A 27,587-nucleotide genomic window follows, 5' to 3' on the forward strand; every position below is an offset into this window, starting at 1 on the left:
CTCCATTCACCTAGATAGGGAGGGGAATTATAGACTGTATGAATAATAGATAGTGAGTCCCATGGCTCTCCATTCACCTAGATAGGGAGGGGAATTATAGACTGTATGAATAATAGATAGTGATTCCCATGGCTCTCCATTCACCTAGATAGGGAGGGAATTATAGACTGTATGAATATTATAGATAGTGATAGATAGTGATTCCCATGGCTCTCCATTCACCTAGATAGGGAGGGGAATTATAGACTGTATGAATAATAGATAGTGATTCCCATGGCTCTCCATTCACCTAGATAGGGAGGGGAATTATAGACTGTATGAATAATAGATAGTGATTCCCATGGCTCTCCATTCACCTAGATAGGGAGGGAATTATAGACTGTATGAATAATAGATAGTGATTCCCATGGCTCTCCATTCACCTAGATAGGGAGGGGAATTATAGACTGTATGAATAATAGATAGTGATTCCCATGGCTCTCCATTCACCTAGATAGGGAGGGAATTATAGACTGTATGAATAATAGATAGTGATTCCCATGGCTCTCCATTCACCTAGATAGGGAGGGGAATTATAGACTGTATGAATAATAGATAGTGATTCCCATGGCTCTCCATTCACCTAGATAGGGAGGGAATTATAGACTGTATGAATAATAGATAGTGATTCCCATGGCTCTCCATTCACCTAGATAGGGAGGGGAATTATAGACTGTATGAATAATAGATAGTGATTCCCATGGCTCTCCATTCACCTAGATAGGGAGGGAATTATAGACTGTATGAATAATAGATAGTGATTCCCATGGCTCTCCATTCACCTAGATAGGGAGGGGAATTATAGACTGTATGAATAATAGATAGTGATTCCCATGGCTCTCCATTCACCTAGATAGGGAGGGGAATTATAGACTGTATGAATAATAGATAGTGATTCCCATGGCTCTCCATTCACCTAGATAGGGAGGGAATTATAGACTGTATGAATAATAGATAGTGATTCCCATGGCTCTCCATTCACCTAGATAGGGAGGGGAATTATAGACTGTATGAATAATAGATAGTGATTCTCATGGCTCTCCATTCACCTAGATAGGGAGGGGAATTATAGACTGTATGAATAATAGATAGTGATTCTCATGGCTCTCCATTCACCTAGATAGGGAGGGGAATTATAGACTGTATGAATAATAGATAGTGATTCCCATGGCTCTCCATTCACCTAGATAGGGAGGGGAATTATAGACTGTATGAATAATAGACACAGCGATTCCCATGGCTCTCCATTCACCTAGATAGGGAGGGGAATTATAGACTGTATGAATAATAGATAGTGATTCCCATGGCTCTCCATTCACCTAGATAGGGAGGGGAATTATAGACTGTATGAATAATAGATAGTGATTCCCATGGCTCTCCATTCACCTAGATAGGGAGGGGAATTATAGACTGTATGAATAATAGATAGTGAGTCCCATGGCTCTCCATTCACCTAGATAGGGAGGGGAATTATAGACTGTATGAATAATAGATAGTGAGTCCCATGGCTCTCCATTCACCTAGATAGGGAGGGGAATTATAGACTGTATGAATAATAGATAGTGATTCCCATGGCTCTCCATTCATCTAGATAGGGAGGGGAATTATAGACTGTATGAATAATAGATAGTGATTCTCATGGCTCTCCATTCACCTAGATAGGGAGGGGAATTATAGACTGTATGAATAATAGATAGTGATTCCCATGGCTCTCCATTCACCTAGATAGGGAGGGGAATTATAGACTGTATGAATAATAGATAGTGATTCCCATGGCTCTCCATTCACCTAGATAGGGAGGGGAATTATAGACTGTATGAATAATAGATAGTGATTCCCATGGCTCTCCATTCACCTAGATAGGGAGGGGAATTATAGACTGTATGAATAATAGATAGTGATTCCCATGGCTCTCCATTCACCTAGATAGGGAGGGGAATTATAGACTGTATGAATAATAGATAGTGATTCCCATGGCTCTCCATTCACCTAGATAGGGAGGGGAATTATAGACTGTATGAATAATAGATAGTGATTCCCATGGCTCTCCATTCACCTAGATAGGGAGGGGAATTATAGACTGTATGAATAATAGATAGTGATTCTCATGGCTCTCCATTCACCTAGATAGGGAGGGAATTATAGACTGTATGAATAATAGATAGTGATTCCCATGGCTCTCCATTCACCTAGATAGGGAGGGGAATTATAGACTGTATGAATAATAGATAGTGATTCCCATGGCTCTCCATTCACCTAGATAGGGAGGGGAATTATAGACTGTATGAATAATAGATAGTGATTCTCATGGCTCTCCATTCACCTAGATAGGGAGGGGAATTATAGACTGTATGAATAATAGATAGTGATTCTCATGGCTCTCCATTCACCTAGATAGGGAGGGGAATTATAGACTGTATGAATAATAGATAGTGAGTCCCGTGGCTCTCCATTCACCTAGATAGGGAGGGGAATTATAGACTGTATGAATAATAGATAGTGATTCTCATGGCTCTCCATTCACCTAGATAGGGAGGGGAATTATAGACTGTATGAATAATAGATAGTGATTCTCATGGCTCTCCATTCACCTAGATAGGGAGGGGAATTATAGACTGTATGAATAATAGATAGCGATTCTCATGGCTCCCATTCACCTAGATAGGGAGGGAATTATAGACTGTATGAATAATAGATAGTGATTCCCATGGCTCTCCATTCACCTAGATAGGAGGGAATTATAGACTGTATGAATAATAGATAGTGATTCCCATGGCTCTCCATTCACCTAGATAGGGAGAGGAATTATAGACTGTATGAATAATAGATAGTGATTCCCATGGCTCTCCATTCACCTAGATAGGGAGGGGAATTATAGACTGTATGAATAATAGACACAGCGATTCCCATGGCTCTCCATTCACCTAGATAGGGAGGGGAATTATAGACTGTATGAATAATAGATAGTGATTCCCATGGCTCTCCATTCACCTAGATAGGGAGGGGAATTATAGACTGTATGAATAATAGATAGTGATTCCCATGGCTCCCATTCACCTAGATAGGGAGGGGAATTATAGACTGTATGAATAATAGATACAGTGATTCCCATGGCTCTCCATTCACCTAGATAGGGAGGGGAATTATAGACTGTATGAATAATAGACACAGCGATTCTCATGGCTCCCCATTCACCTAGATAGGGAGGGGAATTATAGACTGTATGAATAATAGATAGTGATTCCCATGGCTCTCCATTCACCTAGATAGGGAGGGGAATTATAGACTGTATGAATAATAGACACAGCGATTCTCATGGCTCCCCATTCATCTAGATAGGGAGAGGAATTATAGACTGTATGAATAATAGATAGTGAGTCCCGTGGCTCCCCATTCATCTAGATAGGGAGGGGAATTATAGACTGTATGAATAATAGACACAGCGATTCCCATGGCTCCCCATTCATCTAGATAGGGAGGGGAATTATAGACTGTATGAATAATAGACACAGCGATTCCCATGGCTCCCATTCATCTGTAGATAGATACAGTGAGGCTCTCCATTCACCTAGATAGGGAGGGAATTATAGACTGTATGAATAATAGACACAGCGATTCCCATGGCTCCCCATTCATCTAGATAGTGGAGGGAATTATAGACTGTATGAATAATAGACACAGCGGCTCCCATGGCTCCCCATTCATCATTCATCTAGATAGGAGGGGAATTATAGACTGTATGAATAATAGACACAGCGATTCCCATGGCTCCCCATTCATCTAGATAGTGAGGGGAATTATAGACTGTATGAATAATAGACACAGCGATTCCCATGGCTCCCCATTCATCTAGATAGGGAGAGGAATTATAGACTGTATGAATAATAGATAGTGAGTCCCGTGGCTCCCCATTCATCTAGATAGGGAGGGGAATTATAGACTGTATGAATAATAGACACAGCGATTCCCATGGCTCCCCATTCATCTAGATAGTGAGGGGAATTATAGACTGTATGAATAATAGACACAGCGATTCCCATGGCTCCCCATTCATCTAGATAGGGAGGGGAATTATAGACTGTATGAATAATAGACACAGCGATTCCCATGGCTCCCCATTCATCTAGATAGTGAGGGGAATTATAGACTGTATGAATAATAGATAGTGATTCCCATGGCTCCCCATTCATCTAGATAGGGAGGGGAATTATAGACTGTATGAATAATAGACACAGCGATTCCCATGGCTCCCCATTCATCTAGATAGGGAGGGGAATTGTAGCACAGCTGTTTGTATGGTGGTAGAGCTACTCACCGAAAGCTTCAGGATCTTGTCAAACATAACATCCGATGGGACGTGGAAGTCAAAGACAAAATACTAAAAGAGAAATGTGAGATAAAATAAATGCATGAGGGTAATGAAGTTTGCTGTTAAAATGTGTAGCTTTATTGAACATTTACTAAATATTCAAGTACAATGCTGTAGACCTTGTTATAATCATCATCATCACACTCATCATCATCATCAACCTCCTCCTCCTCCTCCGCATCATCATTCCAGAGCAGGCTGGTTACCTCATTGTAATATGGGCAGTTTGTCGACTCCTTCATCTGAGTGTACTTCTTATCGTCTCCGATCTCCACACAGACCACTGGGTCCATGTTCAGCCCTACTAGCTGTCTGGCCTCTACGATGGTAACACTAACCTGGTGAAATAGGATTATCATGTAGAAACACTCTGGAGTACAACAATATGTTACATTCGGATTATTCCTTGATTCATTGAGCATACTGTATAGTTTAATTTACTTGGTAATCCACTGGTCTCCCGGCACTAGGTTCCATCTTAATGTCTGGTTTTGATCTGACGTTAGACACATGTTAGAAATATGTTTTAGTGTGATTAAATCAATGCATACTTTCATTTCAGAATTCTGTAAAACTACAGGATACTACATGGTAAACAATGTGATTGAAACACCTGTCTTCAATCCAACACGCAGAGTTTGCTTCTATGCTATCTTACTTCATTGAACAAAAATATGAACACAACATGTAAAGTTTGGGTTCCATAGTTCATAAGCTGAAATAAAAGATCCCAGAAATGTTCCATACTAACAAAAAGCTTATTTATCTCAATTGTTTTGCACAAATTTACATCCCTGTTAGTGAGTATTTCTCCTCTGCCAAGATAATCCATTCACCTGACAGGTGTGGCAGATCAAGAAGATGATTAAACAGCATGATCATTACGCAGGTGCACTTTGTGCTGGGGACAATAAAAGGCCACTCTAAAATGTGCAGTTTTGTCACACAATACAATGCCACAGATGCTTGTCGTCCTCACCGGGGTCTTGACCTGACTACAGTTTGGCATCGTCTTCAGTGGGCGAATGCTCACCTTCCATGGCCACTGGCACACTGGAGAAGTGTGCTCTTCATGGATGAATCCAGGTTTCAACTGTACCATGCAGATGGCAGACACGCTGTATGTCAGGGTTCCCCAACTGGTGTCCCGTGCACTGAATGTTTTAAAATAAAATACTAAAAACACCAGCTCCATGATTTTCATTAGAAATCTGTTCCCAAGTATACCCACGCACGTGATCGTAAGTAAGGTTTGAAATTATTAATGTCTTAGTCAAATAGTATATCTGTTTGCGGTCAATTTACAGTCTACAAATGATTTGTAATTATGTTCCGGTCCCCCCAACCATCCGCTCAAGAAAAAAATCAGCCTAGGATACAACCATCCCTGCTCTGCAGATTTTGCTGCGAAGAGACATTAAATCATTAAATTATTTGTTTTGGTACTGTCCATGTAGCTTATACTATTTAAAATGTGTATAGTATGTATAAGCTGGAAGTAGAGGTGTTTTTGTCCATTACGGGGTTACAGGAAAATAATAAAGGAAAATATATTTTTTTTAAATAAAAAAATATAGATATGGGGGATTGGAAATGATGCAGAGAATTACATTGATGGAAGCTACAATCTATCTGCAATATTCAAGCAGATCTTAGAGATCCTGGTTGGAGTCTAGGCTCTGTCGCAGCCGGCCGCGGCCGGGAGACACATGGGGCGGCACACAATTGGCCCAGCGTTGTCCGGATTAGGGGAGGGTTTGGCCGGCAGGGATCTTCCTGTCCCATCGCGCACTAGTGACTCCTGTGGTGGGCCGGGCGCAATGCATGGGCCCGCATGCAATATCCAGCAACTTCGCACAGCCATTGAAGAAAAGTGGGACAACCTTCCACAGGCCACAATCAACAGCCTGATCAACTCCATGTGAAGGAGATGTGTCACGCTGCATGAGGCGGTCACACCAGATACTGATTGGCTTTCTGATCCACACCTCTGCTTTTTTTTTAAAGGTATCTGTACCATTTGTATTCCCAGTCATGTGAAACTCATAGTTTAGGGCCTGATGAATATTTAAATGGACTGATTTCCTCATATGAACTGTAACTCAGTAAAATCTTTGAACTTGTTGCATGTTGCATGTATATTTTTGTTCAGTGTACATAGAAGTGTATTTTATGTGTAAATTGAATAGCAAACCACAAGCACCATAGAAGTGTGCTGTGCTTACCTCTTGTTGGAGACGTTAGTGGTGACAGCTGTGACTGAGGCCAGGGAGATGGTGTCAGGGTCAAGACCCCCTCCCATCCCTCCCGTGAAGTCCAGGTCCTCTGTCTCCAAGATGGCAGCCTCATCGCCTGGACAATCACAGTCAAGGAGGCCACACCTGTCAGAACAGCCTGACAGGATGACGATAGCTAAGCTCGACAACCACCCTTTAAGGTTGTTTGTGTGACTTTTTAAAATGTCTTGTATTAATTTTTGTTGGTATTAATGTTTAATGTTACTGTTTACAATTTATTGTAGGTTTTGTTACACATTTTAATCAGCATTTTATCACAGTAAGTGGGACCAAAGGTTGTATCAAAGCATTTGACTTATCTCCATTATTTTAAATGAAACAATTGGTGTGTGCGTGTGTGTGTGTGTGTGTCCGTGCGTGTGCGTGTGTGTGTGTGTCTGTCTGTACCCCCTCCTCCTTTCCCGTGGTCTGACTTATGGCCACGTGATTTCTTCATGTTTCAGAACAGTCCTCTTCTTGCTCTGTGAAGTAAATAAAAGTAGGGTCATTTTGTGGGAGGTTATTGATGTGTAGAATGCAGTTTTAACCAATCAGCATTCAGGATTAGACCCACCCGTTGCATAAAGATGTGTAGACTACGTTTTGGAGTTACTAAATCAACTAATTCTACACTGTTGATTCGATTGATTTGAGCTCTTCTGGTCCATGTACAGCGCACTACTTTTGACCAGTGCCCTGTGTAGGTAATAGAGTGCCATTTTGAACACACACCAGTCTCCTCTCATGGCAAAGCATAAGAGTGAGTTTGTCAGTCTCAAATGGTATCCTATTCCCTATGGGCCCTAATCAAATGTAGTGCCCTGTATAGTGAATAGGGTGTCATTTGAATCTAGTCCAGGGTATTTCTTAAGGCAGGTAGCCTGATTTCCATTCTACCACCACACCCTCATTTGGCCTCCGATGGGGAGTTTAATAATTCACATCCCATGACCTTAATACATCAATTAACCACGGATACATTTCACATGCTTTGTGAAAAAGAAGAAAAAAAAGCACTCACAATAATTAGTCATGCAAATATAAAACTAAATGTAAAGCATCAGTTTATTCATGACTGAGGATATTATTAATAACAAGCTCTACACAGAAATGTTGGTGAAACCATCATGAAATTGCTCACAAACATCTAAGTACTTATAAAACATTGAATGAGATGAGACCATGCATTTAAATGCTTCACATGGCAGCAACATTTTGCAATCTAATAGGAGTCCAGTAAAATCCACATAACATCTAGGCCTACTTCACAATCTAATAGGAGTCCAGTAAAATCCACATAACATCTAGGCCTACTTCACAATCTAATAGGAGTCCAGTAAAATCCACATAACATCTAGGCCTACTTCACAATCTAATAGGAGTCCAGTAAAATCCACATAACATCTAGGCCTACTTCACAATCTAATAGGAGTCCAGTAAAATCCACACACCATCTAGGCCTACTTCACAATCTAATAGGAGTCCAGTAAAATCCACATAGCATCTAGGCCAACTACAGTTTACACCAGAGAGAAAAGCCAACTACAGTTTACACCAGAGAGAAAGGCCAACTACAGTTTACACCAGAGAGAAAAGCCAACTACAGTTTACACCAGAGAGAAAGGCCAACTACAGTTTACACCAGAGAGAAAAAACAACTACAGTTTACACCAGAGAGAAAAGCCAACTACAGTTTACACCAGAGAGAAAGGCCAACTACAGTTTACACCAGAGAGAAAAACCAACTACATTTTACACCAGAGAGAAAAACCAACTACAGTTTACACCAGAGAGAAAAGCCAACTACAGTTTACACCAGAGAGAAAGGCCAACTACAGTTTACACCAGAGAGAAAAACCAACTACAGTTTACACCAGAGAAAAACCAACTACAGTTTACACCAGAGAGAAAAACCAACTACAGTTTACACCAGAGAGAAAGGCCAACTACAGTTTACACCAGAGAGAAAAGCCAACTACAGTTTACACCAGAGAGAAAGGCCAACTACAGTTTACACCAGAGAGAAAAGCCAACTACAGTTTACACCAGAGAGAAAGGCCAACTACAGTTTACACCAGAGAGAAAAAACAACTACAGTTTACACCAGAGAGAAAACCAACTACAGTTTACACCAGAGAGAAAAGCCAACTACAGTTTACACCAGAGAGAAAGGCCAACTACAGTTTACACCAGAGAGAAAGGCCAACTACAGTTTACACCAGAGAGAAAAACCAACTACAGTTTACACCAGAGAGAAAAACCAACTACAGTTTACACCAGAGAGAAAGGCCAACTACAGTTTACACCAGAGAGAAAAGTCAACTACAGTTTACACCAGAGAGAAAAGCCAACTACAGTTTACACCAGAGAGAAAGGCCAACTACAGTTTACACCAGAGAGAAAAGCCAACTACAGTTTACACCAGAGAGAAAGGCCAACTACAGTTTACACCAGAGAGAAAAAACAACTACAGTTTACACCAGAGAGAAAAACCAACTACAGTTTACACCAGAGAGAAAAGCCAACTACAGTTTACACCAGAGAGAAAGGCCAACTACAGTTTACACCAGAGAGAAAGGCCAACTACAGTTTACACCAGAGAGAAAAACCAACTACAGTTTACACCAGAGAGAAAGGCCAACTACAGTTTACACCAGAGAGAAAAGTCAACTACAGTTTACACCAGAGAGAAAAGCCAACTACAGTTTACACCAGAGAGAAAGGCCAACTACAGTTTACACCAGAGAGAAAAGCCAACTACAGTTTACACCAGAGAGAAAGGCCAACTACAGTTTACACCAGAGAGAAAAACCAACTACAGTTTACACCAGAGAGAAAAACCAACTACAGTTTACACCAGAGAGAAAAACCAACTACAGTTTACACCAGAGAGAAAAGCCAACTACAGTTTACACCAGAGAGAAAGGCCAACTACAGTTTACACCAGAGAGAAAAAACAACTACAGTTTACACCAGAGAGAAAAACCAACTACAGTTTACACCAGAGAGAAAAACCAACTACAGTTTACACCAGAGAGAAAAACCTAGTGAGAAGAGATCTGTTGGATTTATCGTTTAATATTCAAATCAATGTTATATATAAACAAGGCTTTAGACTATGCTGTGTCTATGCTATATACAACAGCATTGCTCTCCATGAATTCTATCAAAAAATGGTCTAGAATAATTTGCATACATACCATTAAAGAAAACGTCACACTTTCCTTTTCTTCAAACGAACTCTCAATGGTTCCTGTTGAAAGAAATAAAAAAACTCTTTGAGTGATTAAGTTTTTCTCCAAAATAGTTATTCTACATAGCCATTTCAGACGTTTACAATGCAGAAACTGAAAGGCCAAAAAAGTAAAGTTGCGCGAAAAACAATAAGGTTTGACCAGGGCAGGAGTTGGGCTGGAGTGATGTGATATGTCAATGAATAGTGTATGAGTGTTGAACTCGAGACAGGCTGGCAACTATAACTAGCTAGGTTGGTGAGAGAGAGACGTCACTAGCCAAACTAGCCAACAAGACTTGTTCCATCAAGTCACTGCAACTTTTTTATTTTTATAAGACATTAAAGTTCAGATATGCAAACATATATAGCACATAATATGATTCCAATTTGTCTGATAATGTATGAATTATGTTAATGAAATGTGTCTATGGGAAAGAACCTCAATGTAGCTTTGTGAATTGTGACAAAAGTTGGGTTGGCAGAATAGGTATGACCAGAATTAGGCTATTTCTTTGTCGGCAACCAAAGACATCTGTTAATGTTTGTGAGGTCAGGTGTGCGTATGTACGAGACAACAGGAAGCTAATCAATAAAGTGACCTGTGATAGAATTACGTGCCACACAACTAAAAGTCTGCGCTTCTCAGTCACTACTATAGGAAGAATGATCTTCCTTAAATCATTCATGGGGTACTGCTCCAATAGGGAGCTGATCTTCCTTAAATCATTCATGGGGTACTGCTCCAATAGGGAGCTGATCTTCCTTAAATCATTCATGGGGTACTGCTCCAATAGGGAGATGATCTTCCTTAAATCATTCATGGGGTACTGCTCCAATAGGGAGATGATCTTCCTTAAATCATTCATGGGGTACTGCTCCAATAGGGAGATGATCTTCCTTAAATCATTCATGGGATACTGCTCCAATAGGGAGATGATCTTGGTGGATCAAAAGGCATCAAGCCCTATTCTGAACAAACACCACTGTGTCGTGTTTCTCATATTCATCTGAGTTTAACATTACTTTGAACTTTTAAGATTTCTGACTACATGTTTCAAGTGATCCAGCACCCATTTCTAAGTAGGAATGTGGTGGAAATCCAAACAAAGTCGAACTACACAATACAGCAAGGACTTGTTGGGGGGAAATGACCTAAATCTTTCTTCCATGAGAAATTAAATGGGCATTGAGCAAAAATCATTGATTACTCGGCTAAAGCTTTATCAGCTTCAATACAAGTTCCACTGAACACTAAAGTAGAACTCACCAGCTCATCAATAACACATACTCTGAAAGCCATGCAGTACGTCTAATGTTGCCTGTATCCGACAAAACAAGTCTGTCAATTATTTAGGCTTTAGTTCCACCCAGTGTTGCATGTGTCTTCCTCATTGTGTGAAGGTATCACCCACATCAAGAGAAAATAAATGGATTCTGGTTTGGATACACAGAACGCATCTCTACAATACATATGTAATATGAGATGTAAAGAAATAGTACTGGTCTCCTTTTCAACTGAAAGCTACTGTACCAAGCTTAATACCAAAGGTTTGTTGTATAATGTGTGTTAATACTTTGTATACAATACTGTCCTATGTTGCTCCAGGGGTTCAATTCCCATAGGAATCACATACACACGTACTGTATACACTCACTGTACTGTCAGTTGTCTTGGAGACAAGCATCTTGCTAAGTGACAAATTACAGCACTATATTATTAGTTGTGTATCATTCAAATACTTTCAGCAGATCCTCTATCCAGTCACTTCATTCTATAGTTTGTCTTTAGTCTAATTCTCCGAAGAGGGTTCTGATCAGCAGGTGGTGTGTGTGACTGGGTGGTAGCCGTGGTGACATCATCAACACGCCAGTCCTTGTTGAGAGAATGGGCTTTTAATTACATGATTTAGTACCAGGCCTTAGACTAAGGGCTGAGGAGATTTGAACTGATATTGTGTCCCAAAATGACTCCCTATTCTCTATATAGGGCACCACACAAGGTGCCATCTGGGACAGGCCCGCTCCCTCCCGCATGGCCCTTCGGATGACTGACCTATCTGTCACTAAGGGTCACCACAGCAGAGCCCTTCAGATTACTCACCTACCTGTAACTAATTCTCTAATGTGTGGTTAAGGAGGAGGCCAGGAGACATTGTTGTCTGCAGGAGTTGACATTGAAGGATCATGATGCCAGCCAGCTTTCTTCCTCTTCATCCTCTTGCTTCCTCTTCTCTTCCTTGAAGGATTTGAATGAAACATTTTGGTCCGTACAGAATGTGTATAAACCTTATCCACCAGAGCACCACAGAGGATATATCAAAACAGACACAGACAGGTGTGATTTAAGTGTTGTAGTTTTTTTTTGTACTTGGTTTTTGGTAAATAGGTCTGTACTTTGGTCAGTGGTCAGTGGTAAAGAAGTAGAAATCTAGGTATACAGTATGTCAAAGCTTTCATTTCAAATACCACACTTGGTCTAAAATGACATAGTAATTTTCCGGTTGTAACATCTTCACTACTGCATGTGTGTTGCTGTGTTAGAGAGAGGACCAGTATATAGATTACATCAATGGAAATGTACGAGGTTGCAACTGAGTCCTCACAAACGACACCTTTCCCAATGCAGTCTAGGGTGAATAACAGAATGACTTGATACCAACCATGCAATCTTATCCATGTCCACAGCCCTTATTTGTCTGTCGGGTAGACGGGTGGTGGTTGGAGATGTGTTTGTGCTTCGTTGGCTTTGTAGGTATGACATCTGACGACTGGGTTGTACTGTGTCATCCTAACACTCTGGTTCTACCTGGTTTAGTAAAGGCAGAGAGAGACAGAATCATTGTCATTAGGAGTCCATGTTTCTGACGTTACCTAGCTGAGAGAGGGATAGAGAGCGACAGGGTCTATTGTCATAGGACAATGTTAATGTCTGGTGTTAGTAAGGCTCCCTCGTGGTAGTAACATGATATCCCTTAACAACTTTGATGGAAATTAACACACATACACAGTAGATTGTGCCTTTCCAGCTGCGAAACAATTACCTGTGTAAGCAGATACGCTGATATGGACCACATGGTGCTTCAGAAGTCTTTCATTCTGAAAACGAATATATGGCAATATACTGTATATGTTACTTATATTTTTTATATGGGCATGTATGTTATTAAACATACAGTACCAGTCAAAAGTTTGGACACACCTACTCATTCAAGGGTTTTTCATAATTTTTTACTATTTTCTACATTGCAGAATAATAGTGAAGACATCAAAACTATGAAATAACACATATGGAATCATGTAGTAACCAAAAAAGTGTTAAACAAATCTAAATATATTTTAGATTTTATATTCTTCAAAGTAGCCACCCTTTGCCTTGATGACAGCTTTGCACACTCTTGGCATTTTCTCAACCAATTTCATGAGCTAGTCACCTGAAATGCATTTCAATTAACAGGTGTGCCTTGTTAAAAGTTCATTTGTGGAATTTACTTTTCAAAAGTAAATAAGAAAAATGTGCTAAATAAACTAAAAGAAAAATAGTAACCCAATAATAACAACTACAAGCCAATATACAGGGGTTACTAGTACCGAGTCAATGTGCAGGGGTACAGGTTAGTCAAGGTAATTGAGGTAATATGTACATGTAGGTAGGGGTAAAGTGACTATGCATAGATAATAAACAGAGCGTAACAGCAGCGTATGTGAAGAGTGTGAAGGAATGTGAATGTGTGTGTAAGTGGTGTCAATATGTGTGCGCGTGTGTGTGTTTGCGTGAGTGTGTCGTTCGAGTCCAGTGAGTGTACATCGAGCCAGTGCATTTTCCCCATGTGTGCAACTTCTGTAAGCGCCTCTACTCTACAGCTCGATGCCACAACGCAAATGCGATGATATGCATGCAATGCTTTATTATATTGACACCTCAGAGCTTCCCAGGTCATCCCCTCTTGCGCTCACTTTTGTTCCTGCACCTCCACATTTACAAATTAAACACTGAATATAGGTAGTATAGACCCTAGCTAAAGAATATTCAGATACTAGCCAGCCAGCCATATATCAGCTAGAAGATTATGAATATCCGGCTATATTATGAAGCTATTATTTAAGAACATTCGAAGATAAATCACAATCAGTAAAAATATAACTGAGCTAACCAGCAGATTTACATCAATCATCAACATCAATTATCAGCTGATAGCCTACCCTCTTTTCCCCATGTCAGTCATGTCTTTAGGAGGCAATGTAACTGGCTTGGTTACAATTTGTGGTGAGTGTGTAGTGGCAGAAATACCTGTCCCCTTTCATTTTGAGCACCTGCCCTTTGAAAGGTCTGTGCATGGCCCTGCATTTACACCGAACAAAAATACGGCCTAATGAATTTACTTAAAATGTGACTGATTTCCTTCCAGCTCGGCCCACCTGGACCACCACCCAGAGGCCGGCTGGAACAAAGTCTGCGAGATGGGATTGGTCAAGCCCAGAGGACCAGGCAACACCAGCCCCTCTGATAGGACAGAAACGGCTCCCAGCCCCTCCCCTTCCACAGAGACAGACATCAATACAGAGCAGGATCAGGAGTTCCTACCATTTCCATCTCTCTCCACCACGGGCACAGACTCCAAGCTCTCTAGCCACTCTAGGACCATAACAAACCATCTTAGCGAGGGCCATGAGACTGTAGACTCCACCACAAGTTGTGAGACCTCTGTCGCACAACACTCCATAGACACAGTTCTGGCAGTGTAGGGTCAGTGGTCTGACAGTGTAGGGTCTCAGACATTTAGGACCAGTTTCTCGGAGTAAGCCCTGGACTAAACTTTCAATGGATATAAATCATGCTCAATGATACTGGCCTAGGATACTGATGAAATATGATGTATTCCTCATGTGGAAAAAAAGGTTCACCGGTCTTTGCTATATGTGATGATATTCAGTGATAAAGACAAGAGATTTTTCCATGCTACAGAGAGTACATTGTCTCAGTTTGTGCATGTATGACTGTTATGAGAACAATAACGCAAAGTCAGACTTTTACTTGTTGTAAGTTGAACAAGTTGTCATGTGCCGCTTGCTTTTTCATTTTCAACTTGATTGTGATTTCCCATTTATTGTGAAAAACAAACGTTTACAAAAATGTGACATCCTGAATTGGCAATGTTCATCCCAGATTGAAGTGCAATAAAGTTTTTTTTTTAAATGTTATGAACATGTTACTTTGTATGAATAATCAGTTGTAGATAGCTGTTAGGTGAAGTGGATACCTCAGTTGAGATGGATTCCTTTCCTCCATGATGACTGATCCTGCATGATATAAGAGGGATCTTATCCAGTCCCTTAATCAGTGATTGTGAGAGAAAGGAAACGAAGAATGTAAACCAATGTAGAGTATTGAAACATCTCCCTGGATGTAAGGAGGCTGAAAGCTAAGTTACTGTCCTAGAAGATGAAAGCTAAGTTACTGTCCTAGAAGATGAAAGCTAAGTTACTGTCCTAGAAGATGAAAGCTAATCTACTGTCCTAGAAGATGAAAGCTAAGTTACTGTCCTAGAAGATGAAAGCTAAGTTACTGTCCTAGAAGATGAAAAACTAAGTTACTGTCCTAGAAGATGAAAGCTAAGCTACTGTCCTAGAAGATGAAAGCTAAGTTACTGTCCTAGAAGATGAAAGCTAAGTTACTGTCCTAGAAGATGAAAGCTAAGTTACTGTCCTAGAAGATGAAAGCAAAGCTACTGTCCTAGAAGATGAAAGCTAAGCTACTGTCCTAGAAGATGAAAGCTAAGCTACTGTCCTAGAGGCTCAAAGCTAAGCTACTGTCCTATAAAACTTTTATGGATTTTGTCTTGTTGCTTTTTTGTGCTATGTTGATCTGTCTGCATGCTCTTGGTTGTCCAATGATGCTCTGCGTGTGCTCACTGCTCATTGATTGTCTGTATTGTAATTGTTTTTAACAACCTGCCCAGGGACTGCAGTTGAAAATGAGCCTTTTACTTTTACTGAAATGCTGATTAATGTGCACTGTCCCTGAAAAAATTTAATAAACTCAAACTCACTCAATAAGATGAAAGCTAAGCTCCTATTTTAGAGGCTCAAAGCTAAGACATTATAGGCGAAATGCTAAGCTACTGTCCAAGAGGCTAAATGCTAAGCTACTGTCCTAGAGGCTGAACACTAAGCTACTCTCCTAGAGGCTAAATGCTAAGCTACTTTCCTAGAGGCTAAATGCTAAGCTACTGTCCTAGAGGCTGACTCGCTGGCTGCCAGTCATCACACTCACTATTCTTCTCTAGAATTGCTGGGTTTGAGGCTAGCCCATCACAAGCCAATAAGGAAAGACCTCCATCTAGTGGCTGAGGATGTCAGTGACTCACCCAGATTAAAGTGAAGCATTGTGGGATTGCAGGGTATAAATATCCCTCCATCCCTTGTGTCAGATTCATACCTAAGACAGGGTGAGTTACCATCCATCATGTCATTCTGTTGTATAGGCTACGTCCCAAATGGCACCCTATTACCTATCTAATGCACTCCTTTTGACCAGAGCCCTACGAGTGAGCCCAGAGACCTACAGTGCACTGTTTAGGGAATAGGATGCCACGAAGGCATACAGTACAGTGATGCACCACTGTTGTCCCGGCAACCATTCACAGAACAAGGCCAGACAGATTAATTTGCCTGCCAGTGACTGTCTTTGCCTCCCTCTTTCCCTCCGTCCCCCAATTCTCCTGCACTGAATATTTCTTTTCCATATAGCTGCCTCTGGTTCAGTCCCAAAAGGCACCCTATTCCCTGTATAGTGCATGCACTAGTGTTGATCAGAGTCCTATAGGCCCTGGACAAAAGTAGTGCACTACATAGGGAATTGGGTGCCATTTGGGACTCAGACTGGCTGCTTGCATTCAGCAGTGTGTAGTGTGGTGGTGGGTGTGTTGAATTAAAGTGACACAACTGCAGTACGTGCCACTCAGTAGCTAAAGAGAGCAGAGCAGCACTCCAGGGTCTGTGAGCTGTGAGGGACATTTAAAAGGGAAGTAACCGTTTCAGTAGAGCAACGAGCCACACAGAGAGAGAGAGAGAGAGAGAGAGAGAGAGAGGAGGATAGAGCTTCTCACCATGCTGTAGAGCATCTATGACTCTAATCTAGTTTATAAAGGATCCTGATAGGAACTGGGAGAGAGAAATGTGTTTTATATTCTCAAAGATTTAACTCAGTGTGTTATTTTGGATTATGCATATTTGTGTTTTCCACAGCACTGAATCTGGATGCAGGATCTAACCAGCCCAGAACTGCAGCAAGTCAGCTGGTTTTATCCATTTACCCCATATGGCTTTTTCCTCCCTTTTTCTCTTCTATTTGTTTGAATTTCGAAGATGAGCAAGAGGCAGTCGGTCAGCAGCACAGTGAGCACAGGGGAGCAGGAGGACACACAGAACAGTACAGGCATTTTGAAATAGAACTATAAAAGGAGGAGAGGAAGAGGAGGAGGAAGAGGAGAGTCTGTGTTGTGTGGCAGAGTTGTGGTGTTCCCTGCTCAGTGCCTAGCAGTAAAATGGCTGTGATACAGAAGAGGGAACACAGGGAGAACCCCAGCCAGAAGACAGCACCCCAAGAAGCCAGAAAGGGTCTTTCTACCAGAGATACTCTAGACAAGCAGAAAAAGGAGAGCAGAGCCGGGAGACGGAGAGGTGGGTACTGTTGCGTTGATGTGGCTGTTTTTTTTTTTACTGCAGGGGGGTACAGGGTGGTGGGTAACTGTAGCTTTGCGATGGTGAGGATGATGTGTTCACTGTGTTTATAGAATGACATGGAGGTCATTGACATGAGGTTGGTATTGTAGCTTTGCTTTGCCGTTAACTGTGTTTATATACAGGACAGGCTGTCTGAAGCAGAATCAGTCAGAATCAGCCTCTCTCTTCCAGTTTATCATCAGTGAGGATATGTTCCATCATGTATGTAGGCCACATAATAAAGTAATTATCTTATTTTAGATTTATTATGTAGCATTTATTCCTGACATGTACCAATGGATCAGATTATCTGATATTGCCTCATATCTGTAGATATCTATTCGCTACTGCCATTTTGTTTTGTAAACAGTGAGGTAATGAAGTAGCTTATTGAATCACCCTCTATCTCTGCTGTGGTAAACATCAACACGTATCACAGGCCTGATTCAGTAGGATGCATTGATGCCCATTAGAATTACTATCCATTATTATAACACACATTATTATACTGTCCATTATTATAACACCCATTATTATAACACCCATTATTATAACATCCATTATTATAATACCCATTATTATAACATCTATTATTATAATACCCATTATTATAATACCCATTATTATAACACCCACTATTATAATACCCATTATTATAACATCCATTATTAGAATACCCATTATTATAACACCCATTATTATACTATCCATTATTATAACATCTATTATTATACTATCCATTATTATAACATCTATTATTATAATACCCAGTATTATAACACCCATTATTATACTATCCATTATTATAACACCCATTATTATACTATCCATTATTATAATACCCATTATTATAACACCCATTATTATAACACCCATTATTATAACATACATTATTATAATACCCAGTATTATAACACCCATTATTATAATACCCATTATTATAACACCCACTATTATAATACCCATTATTATAACATCCATTATTATAATACCCATTATTATAACACCCATTATTATACTATCCATTATTATAACATCTATTATTATACTATCCATTATTATAACATCTATTATTATAATACCCAGTATTATAACACCCATTATTATACTATCCATTATTATAACACCCATTATTATACTATCCATTATTATAATACCCATTATTATAACACCCATTATTATAACACCCATTATTATAACATACATTATTATAATACCCATTATTATAACACCCATTATTATAACATACATTATTATAATACCCATTATTATAACACCCATTATTATAACACCCATTATTATAACATACATTATTATAATACCCATTATTATAACACCCATTATTATATAACGTCCATTATTATAATACCCGCTATTATAATACCCATTATTATAACACCCATTATTATAACACCCATTATTATAATACCCATTATTATAACACCCATTATTATAACATCCATTATTATAATACACATTATTATAACACCCATTGTTATAACACCCGTTATTTTAATACCCACTATTATAATACCCATTATTATAACACCCATTATTATAACACCCATTATTATAACATCCATTATTATAACATCCATTATTATAACACCCATTATTATAATACCCATTATTATAACACCCATTATTATAATACCCATTATTATAACACCCATTATTATAACACCCATTATTCTAACACCCATTATTATAATATCCATTATTATACTACCCATTATTATAATACCCATTATTATAACACCCATTATTATACTATCCATTATTCTAACACCCATTATTATAATACCCATTATTCTAACACCCATTATTATAATATCCATTATTATGACACCCATTATTATAATACCCATTACTTTAACACCCATTATTATAATACCCATTATTATAACACCCATTATTATACTATCCATTATTATAACACCCGTTATTATAATACCCACTATTATAATACCCATTATTATAACACCCATTATTATAACACCCATTATTATAACACCCATTATTCTAACACCCATTATTATAATATCCATTATTATACTACCCATTATTATAATACCCATTATTCTAACACCCATTATTATACTATCCATTATTCTAACACCCATTATTATAATACCCATTATTCTAACACCCATTATTATAACACCCATTATTCTAACACCCATTATTATAATATCCATTATTATACTACCCATTATTATAACACCCATTATTATAATATCCATTATTATACCATAGAGTGTCAATGAAGATAATTTTTGTGTGTCTCTCTCATGCACAAGAAAGATACTTATGTACGTCTCTTGCACCAACATGTTGAGAAGACACATACTACTTATCACCGGTCTGTTATCGTAAATACTCCTTTGTACCAATTATCACTATTTATCACCCTCTTGTGAAGCATGTCTTTGTTCTTATCCCCTTCAGTCTTTATATGTTTGTTTAATCACCATGAGGTCAGGCGATGGCATTTGTTTATCCCTGCAAGGCACAACAGGAACATGCACATTATAATCCAATTATAAATTGGTGTGTGCTTATATTTGTCCTGTTTCACACATGTACTAATGTGTATTATACACTTGTGAAATGGAAATGTTTTTGTTGTTGTTGCATATCCCAACTCCCCCTTAGACACCCTCAGAGAGTGGGGTCACGGCCAGGGTCAGCCATTATCAATAGCAACCCTGGAGCAATTAAGGTTAAGTGCCTTGCTCAAGGGCACAGCCATAGATTTTTTTCACCTTGTCGGCTCAGGGATTCGAACTAGCACAACTGGCCCAACGCTCTAACCGCTAGGCTACCTGCCACTCTTTTATTAACAGCCAAAACCTGTTAAGTACAACCAGTACAATTTTCTAGAAACTGGAATGACATGACCTATCTGGAATTAAACATCTATATACTAAGATTCTAAGACATCTTTTTCTAAGGTAGTGTCTCAGACTTTGCTAGCAGGTATAAACCATAATGATGCTGTTATAATGTAAAACCTGTTATGACCTGGACGACCACCTCATAATGATCCTGACTAAATCATTCATTTTAAGTCAGCTGAATGTCAGAGAGGCCTAAACATGATGTTCTCTTTTATTCTTTCTTTGGTATCAGAAAAAGGCAATGAAGACACAAAGCCCAATAATTCAGAGAAGAGGAGAGCAGTCATCTGTGTCCCTGCCTCCATCAAATCAGCTGTGATCAGTAACAACACAACCAGTCACGCAGCAGGTCTTGCACCAGTGCCCCCCCCCCTCTCTCCCCCCCCCCTCTCTCTCTCTCTCTCCCTCTCTTTCTTTCTCTTTCGCTCTCTCTCTCTCTCTCTCTCTTTCTCTTTCGCTCTCTCTCTCTGTCTCTCTCTGTCTCTCTCTCTTTCTCTCTCTCTCTCTCTCTCTGTCTCTCTCTCTGTCTCTCTCTCCTTCTCTCTCTCTCTCTCTCTCTCTCTCTCTCTCTTTCTCTCTCTCTCTGTCTCTCTCTCTCTCTCCATCACTCACTCTCTCTCTCTATCTCTCTATCACTCTCTCTCTTTCACTCTCTCTCTCTTTCACTCTCTCTCTCTCTCTCTCTCTCTCTCTCTCACTCTCTCTCTATCTCTACACTCTTAGAAACATTGTATAGGGGTTCCAGGTAGAACCCTTTTTGGTTCCAGGTTGAACCCTCTGTGGAAAGGATACTAGATGGAACCATAAAGGGTTCTTCAATGCGTTCTCCTATGGGGACAGCTGAAGAACCCTTTTAGGTTCGAGATAGCACCTTTTGTTCTTCGAGTGTTTCTCTATCTCGCTCCCTCTGTGCCTGGGGTACTGCTTGTTCTTCGAGTGTTTCTCTATCTCTATCTCGCTCCCTCTGTGCCTGGGGTACTGCTTGTTCTTCGAGTGTTTCTCTATCTCGCTCCCTCTGTGCCTGGGGTACTGCTTGTTCTTCGAGTGTTTCTCTATCTCGCTCCCTCTGTGCCTGGGGTACTGCTTGTTCTTCGAGTGTTTCTCTATCTCTATCTCGCTCCCTCTGTGCCTGGGGTACTGCTTGTTCTTCGAGTGTTTCTCTATCTCTATCTCACTCCCTCTGTGCCTGGGGTACTGCTTGTTCTTCGAGTGTTTCTCTATCTCTATCTCGCTCCCTCTGTGCCTGGGGTACTGCTTGTTCTTTGTGTGTCAGTCGTCATGAGTTCTCTTCCTCTGAAACTCACCACTGTTATCAAAACATGAATTTCATGCTGTTATTATAGGACAATTTGCGTATTTGAGTTATTTATTGTCTTATCTCTTTATTGAAACGTAAAAAAATGTTCCTCAATTGTTAGCCTACTGTTATTCTGTCCTGAAAAATAAAATTGTGTCTATGGAGCAGCTAGCTACAGTCAACCCATCTTAAATCCCATCATCATTACTGATGTTGATCACTGATGTCACCAACCCATACTCTATGCACAGTGACGTAGAGTGAATGTCACATCTTTTCTAATATTCCAGGGCCACAGGCGCTGAAGGTTGATGACAGGCTGAGACTAGCGAAGGAGCGGAGGGAGGAGCATGAGAATCAGCTTGGTATGTTGTAGCCACACAGGATGACGACTGTACATGTAATACACCTATGAGACCACTCAATTGTCTGTCACTTATTTTAGTCATTCCTTTCAGGTATTTTCCTAGTCTGGTCCCAGATCATTCCTTTCAGGTATTTTCCTAGTCTGGTCCCAGATCATTCCTTTCAGGTGTTTTCCTAGCCTGGTCCCAGATCATTCCTTTCAGGTATTTTCCTAGCTTGGTGCCAGATCATTTCTCTCAGGTATTTTCCTAGCCTGGTCCCAGATCATTCCTTTCAGGTATTTTCCTAGCCTGGTCCCAGATCATTTCTTTCAGGTATTTTCCTAGCCTGGTCCCAGATCATGCATTTTAGGTATTTTCCTAGCCTGGTCCCAGATTATTCCTCTGAGGTATTTTCCTAGCCTGGTCCCAGATCATTCCTTTCAGGTGTTTTCCTAGCCTGGTCCCAGATCATTTCTTTCAGGTATTTTCCTAGCCTGGTCCCAGATCATGCATTTTAGGTATTTTCCTAGCTTGGTGCCAGATCATTCCTCTGAGGTATTTTCCTAGTCTGGTCCCAGATCTATTTGTGCTGCCTTCTTCTTGCCAGCTCCCATGGTCACTGTCATGCTAAATTAGTTTAGTAGTAGTGATCTACACAGCACAAAGATCTGGTACCAGGGTAGTATTTTGGTGGCTAGTAAGTCCAACAATGTGTTTTGCAGTGTCCAGAGAGCTGGGCTGGTTGGCTCGAGAGGAGCGGGCCAGGCGTCTTTATGAGCAGCAGCTGGAGGTGAGGAAGAGGAGGCTACAGGAGCAGAGAGAGAAGGAGGAGAAGCGAAGGACAGCTCTTGAGCGGAGGGAGGAGCTTAAGAAACAGCTTGGTATGTAGCCACCACCCATGATGATGGTGGACCTCAACCTGAGGTACCCCTTGGGGGTACCTGGCCTATACCCAGGTGGTAATTCAGAAGACTCATAAGAACATAGGCATAATGATTTAAAAAAAAAAGTGATTTAGGGCTCTGTAAGCAAAGGAGGTTGAGAACCACTGACTGATGATTTAGTTAAATAAATCAACTAAACTAAACTCCACTAAATGTTTATGTAGTGTCCAGAGAGCTGGGCCGGTTGGCTCGAGAGGAGCGGGCCAGGCGTCTCCATGAACAGCACCTGGAGGAGAGGAAGAGGAGGCTGCAGGAGCAGAGAGAGAAGGAGGAGAGGAGGCGCACTGCCGTGGAGGAGAAGAGGAGGCAGAGGATGAAGGAGGAGACAGTGAGTTGTTGTGCCTCAGGGGTCAGATGGAGCAGTAGTTACTTCTGATTAGGTGGCTATTGTGGGCATCAGTGTTGCTTTACAAAAAATAAAATGCACTGGTTTAAGTTGAGGGTCGTTAGTACAGGTGGATGGATGGTTTCTGTTGGAGCAAGGACTGGATGGAGGCGGATAACTATGTAACAGCTTTATTGAACAAGCTACATTGAACTTCATCAGCCACCGGAACTAGAACTGTCTGTTAGTGATGGGTTGTTCGCGAACAAGTTAGAGCCGGCTCTTGTCGGTGAATGTTGGGGGCCGGCTCGCATATCAGAAGAGACTAATCTATTTATAAAAAATATAAAAAATAAAGATATGAATATTCAAAATATTTAAATGAATAGAATTAACTAATTCAAAGAATGAAAAATAATAATAATATAGGCCTAAATGCTCAAGTGCACACACATTAGTTCTGACTGTCTTCTCAGACTAACAGCCTCACCTGTTGTTCCTGTCAATCAGACACGCAGTGTCAACCAATGAACCAAAGATGCATGAGGAAGGGCCGAGCCAACTCTCTCACAGTCACAGACTTAGCAGCCGAGGAGAGAGAGGAAGGACAGCTGTGAAAACAACATCTGAAAAATTAGTTGGAAGCACAGCAGCATTTAGATGCATTTTAATAATGTAGACAATGTTAGAGCCCAGTGTAGAATTTGCCAAAACAAAATCTCATATAAAGCTGGTTCTACACACAACCTACACCGGCATATGCGAACTGTGCACCCAACTGTGAAGCTAGCTGTAGCGGAGAAACTAGTGGGCCTGCTAGTGATAGTGGTGGAGCCAGCATCTCGTATCCACTCAGTCAAGTAGGCCTACTCCGGGACCCACAGCAATGCAGTCTTCTATGGACCAGTTTATGCCAAAGACTATGTCTGTAGCAAAACAAGGCCAAATTGATATTGCATTGGCTAAAAGGATTGTCACCGATTTCCAGACTGAACTACAAGGTGGAATTCAGCATTTTATATGTTGAAGCGGTTTCTTGAGTCAAAGGATCTCTACCGTGGCCATTGTCAATGCACCTGTTGATGCTCTGACCCAAGAGGAATGGGAGGTGGTGGAGGAGGTGTGCAGAGTCCTGGAACCCTTTGAGCAGGTCACTGTGGAGATTAGTGGAGAGAGGTACAGTGAGCAGTTATTACTACATCATTATTTAATCCAGTATTTTATATGTATATGAGCAGTAGATGAGAATGTAGTAGCAGTAGACAAAACATGAACCTAAACTAATAAGTTACTGTTCTCTCTTTTAAGCTATGCGACAACCTCAAAAATGATACTCCTGTGTAAGGGTCTGCAGCGAATCCCAGCCAGCAGCCAGACAGAAGCAAATGTAACCACAGGACATGTGACAGAGTTGATGGACACCCTATGTTCATCAATGGGCAGAAAGTGCCACAGATTGGAATATAATAACGTGCTATCAGAAACCGCTGCACTTGACCCCAGGTTTAAGAAGTTAGTCTTCAGTGACGCCAGAGCGATTGATGAAGCTCTTCAAAGAATAACCTCAGCAGCAGGGAGGGACAGCCCCAGCAGTCAGCTGGCTCAGGCACCAAGGCAACAGGAAGAAGAGGGATCAGATGGAGCAGAAGCACCAGAAGTAATGCCACAAACTCAGTCTGCTGTTTGGATGCTGTTTGTCAATGAGCAACTGGAAATGCACAAAGGAATCCCTCAGCAGATGCCATAGTGGAGGTCCGATCCTATTTGGAGGAGCACCTCCTCTGCAGATCCTTTGAGCTGGTGGAAGACCAAGGCCTCTGTCTACCCACAGCTTACTAAAGTCATGACAGGGAGACTCTGCATAGCGGCCACATCCGTTCCCTCTGAGAGGGTCTTCTCGAAAACGGGACAAATAATTACTGAGAGAAGAAACCGCATTAGCCCCTCGAAAGTGAGGCAGCTTGCATTTCTGAATGCAAATCTCTCATAAAAGCAAAATATGGTCAGCATTGCAGTGTGCTGCTGGTTATAACATGGCAATAAAGAAGAGCGCGAAAAGAGGGACCAGTTTAATGTTTTAAGTGGGATGCTGCAGTTTTGCACCTAATTTATTTGTCTGTGATATGGTGCAATATTCTATTATGATGTTCAGATTGTATTAGTTTTGAATGTTTAGATTTATATGCACTTTGTTTGTATACATTAAAAAGTTATACTTTAAATGCAAATGTTTAATAGCATTATTTTTCATAACAAACCAATGCATTTTTAAATACATTGTGGTTAAGGTAGAGTTTAATAATTTAATAATTTAATTAGAATTGTTTTAACACCAATCATAGTCAAACTATCGCAAACTGTTTGATTTGAAAAAATACAAAACATATATTTTTTAAAGAGCCGTTTGGGAGCCAAAAGAGCCGGCTCTTTTTGGTGAGCTGAGCCGAACGGGCCGGCTCACTGAAAAGAACCGGAATGCCCATCACTGCTGTCTGTTACTTCCTGTATCAATAAAGCTTAACCCCACACAATTAAAGAATTGGCCAATAGGAAAATAAATATTTAGTTACCAGGTAAAGAAATAGGTAAACAGTTATTTCCTGTAACACAGATTCACAACACATCAGCAACGTCTATAACTGCCATATAAATTAAATTATTACCCAGGAAATAATCCAGAAAACAGATACAGTTTTCAACGTTTTGTGTTTCTATCTGAAGCTAAACAGTTGTAAGGCTCAATACGATGTAATGGATCTTAGAGCAAGTTACTGAATAAGCGTGTCTTGCTCGCCAAACTCATACAGTGGATGTGAGAAGAGACTACTGTATCACTGATGTTAGCAATTGGATATGTAGATGGGTGAGCCGGTCAAGGATCGATTCAGACTAAGTGGTAAATTTTATGACAAGTAAACAGTTTATTCAGAGTGAAAATATCTGGTACACGTAAATACGGCTCTTCCGTTAGTTCGTGTTGGAACAGCAGGCAGAGAGAGCGTAAACAGTCAGCACAGCTCTTATATACGTCACAGAAAGTAGGTTGACCCTAGGAAGATCGGATCTCCGGATTGGTTCAGCTGGTTGTAGTCTGTAGTCTTCCGCCATTGGCTCAGTTGTCTGTCCATCATCGTAGGATCTTCTTCGGGCACACAGTGTTCGGTTAAAAATAAAAGGAGATTATGTGTGTAATGTGGGAGCTATCCTGTAGGGGACCCCACAGGCTTTACTGTGAGTTGTAGCCATGTAATTAGCAGTAAGTTAGTCACCTGCATACGAAATAGCAATTCCTTACAAAACCCTCTCTTCACGTCTCACCAGAGACGTGACACAACCTAACTGGATCCAGACACAAAGAGAAACTTCTCCCAAAAGGACTATGAAATAAGGCACGGTATTAAACAGAAATATATATTTATGTGTTACCATCATGTTCTCCATTCAATCCCACTATGTACTAAGTTGGCTACCAGCCACCTAGGAACTTACAACCCTCATTTAACATTGCGGAGCACAGCTCAAAATAAAAGTAAAAATTATTGTCCACATTAGCCAACTTTTTCCAGCAGGAAAAAGTTTCTGATACCCTCTCTTCACATCTCCTAAGAGATGTGATTTAGTCCAGATACATTACTCCAAGCAAAAACGAAGACATAATCCAAAAAGGAAAAATATCCTAAACTAGGTATGTCTATCCGGAAATGGCCCACAAAGAAAAATAATTTCCCCCTCTTCCCATCCCAGATGGGACACGACATACAATGGAGAAGCTTAATCAATAAAAGCAACTGGATCCCCCTTTTTACTCCTGCTAGGGTGTCACTCAATTATCCTTTATTTCAGCAGTCATAGCATTTCATGAAAATAATAAACAGTTTATTACTAATTACAAGTTATATATGCCTTTGTTGTATGCCTTTGTTCCCCCCAAGGGTGTCACTTATCAAAAACAGGATAAAACTTTATTGTTATTGACATGTAAGATGTAGGATAAAACTTTGGTCATGGAAAACAGAGTAAAGAATTATTAGAAACCATCTGGTCCTCTCAGCTACTCCTATCCTGTACCAGGTGGTACCAGTCCCATCCTCCCCTGAAAGCATGCGTCCGTATCAGCATCGCCAACTGGAGCA

General features: G+C 40.4%; 2 protein-coding genes across 3 annotated transcripts in view; one reads left to right on the plus strand and one right to left on the minus strand.

The window, feature by feature from the left end:
* LOC115138844 (otoferlin-like) overlaps nucleotides 1-10,110 on the minus strand; it is a 53,473-nt gene extending 43,363 nt beyond the window's left edge. Inside the window, exons 1-6 of one of the 2 annotated variants that reach the window (XM_065025816.1) lie at nucleotides 9,885-10,110; nucleotides 7,093-7,166; nucleotides 6,634-6,760; nucleotides 4,850-4,904; nucleotides 4,615-4,746; nucleotides 4,355-4,417 (exon numbers count right to left, since the gene is read on the minus strand). In XM_065025816.1, coding sequence (XP_064881888.1) covers nucleotides 4,355-4,417; nucleotides 4,615-4,746; nucleotides 4,850-4,904; nucleotides 6,634-6,760; nucleotides 7,093-7,141 — 426 coding nt within the window. In that variant the 5' untranslated portion in view covers nucleotides 7,142-7,166; nucleotides 9,885-10,110. Of the gene's footprint in view, nucleotides 1-4,354; nucleotides 4,418-4,614; nucleotides 4,747-4,849; nucleotides 4,905-6,633; nucleotides 6,803-7,092; nucleotides 7,167-9,884 lie in introns of both variants that reach the window. The other variant, XM_065025815.1, reaches the window with a different exon arrangement.
* Nucleotides 10,111-17,080: 6,970 nt separating this feature from the next.
* Nucleotides 17,081-27,587, plus strand: part of LOC115120546 (ensconsin-like) — a 29,198-nt gene continuing 18,691 nt past the window's right edge. The window contains exons 1-5 of the mRNA XM_065025838.1: nucleotides 17,081-17,599; nucleotides 20,774-20,890; nucleotides 22,129-22,203; nucleotides 22,908-23,066; nucleotides 23,294-23,457. Of these exons, the coding sequence (XP_064881910.1) occupies nucleotides 17,464-17,599; nucleotides 20,774-20,890; nucleotides 22,129-22,203; nucleotides 22,908-23,066; nucleotides 23,294-23,457 (651 nt within the window). The 5' untranslated portion in view covers nucleotides 17,081-17,463. The remainder of the gene's footprint in view (nucleotides 17,600-20,773; nucleotides 20,891-22,128; nucleotides 22,204-22,907; nucleotides 23,067-23,293; nucleotides 23,458-27,587) is intronic.

Source organism: Oncorhynchus nerka, linkage group LG12, assembly GCF_034236695.1.
Source record: "Oncorhynchus nerka isolate Pitt River linkage group LG12, Oner_Uvic_2.0, whole genome shotgun sequence".
NCBI classification, from domain to species: Eukaryota; Metazoa; Chordata; class Actinopteri; order Salmoniformes; family Salmonidae; genus Oncorhynchus; species Oncorhynchus nerka.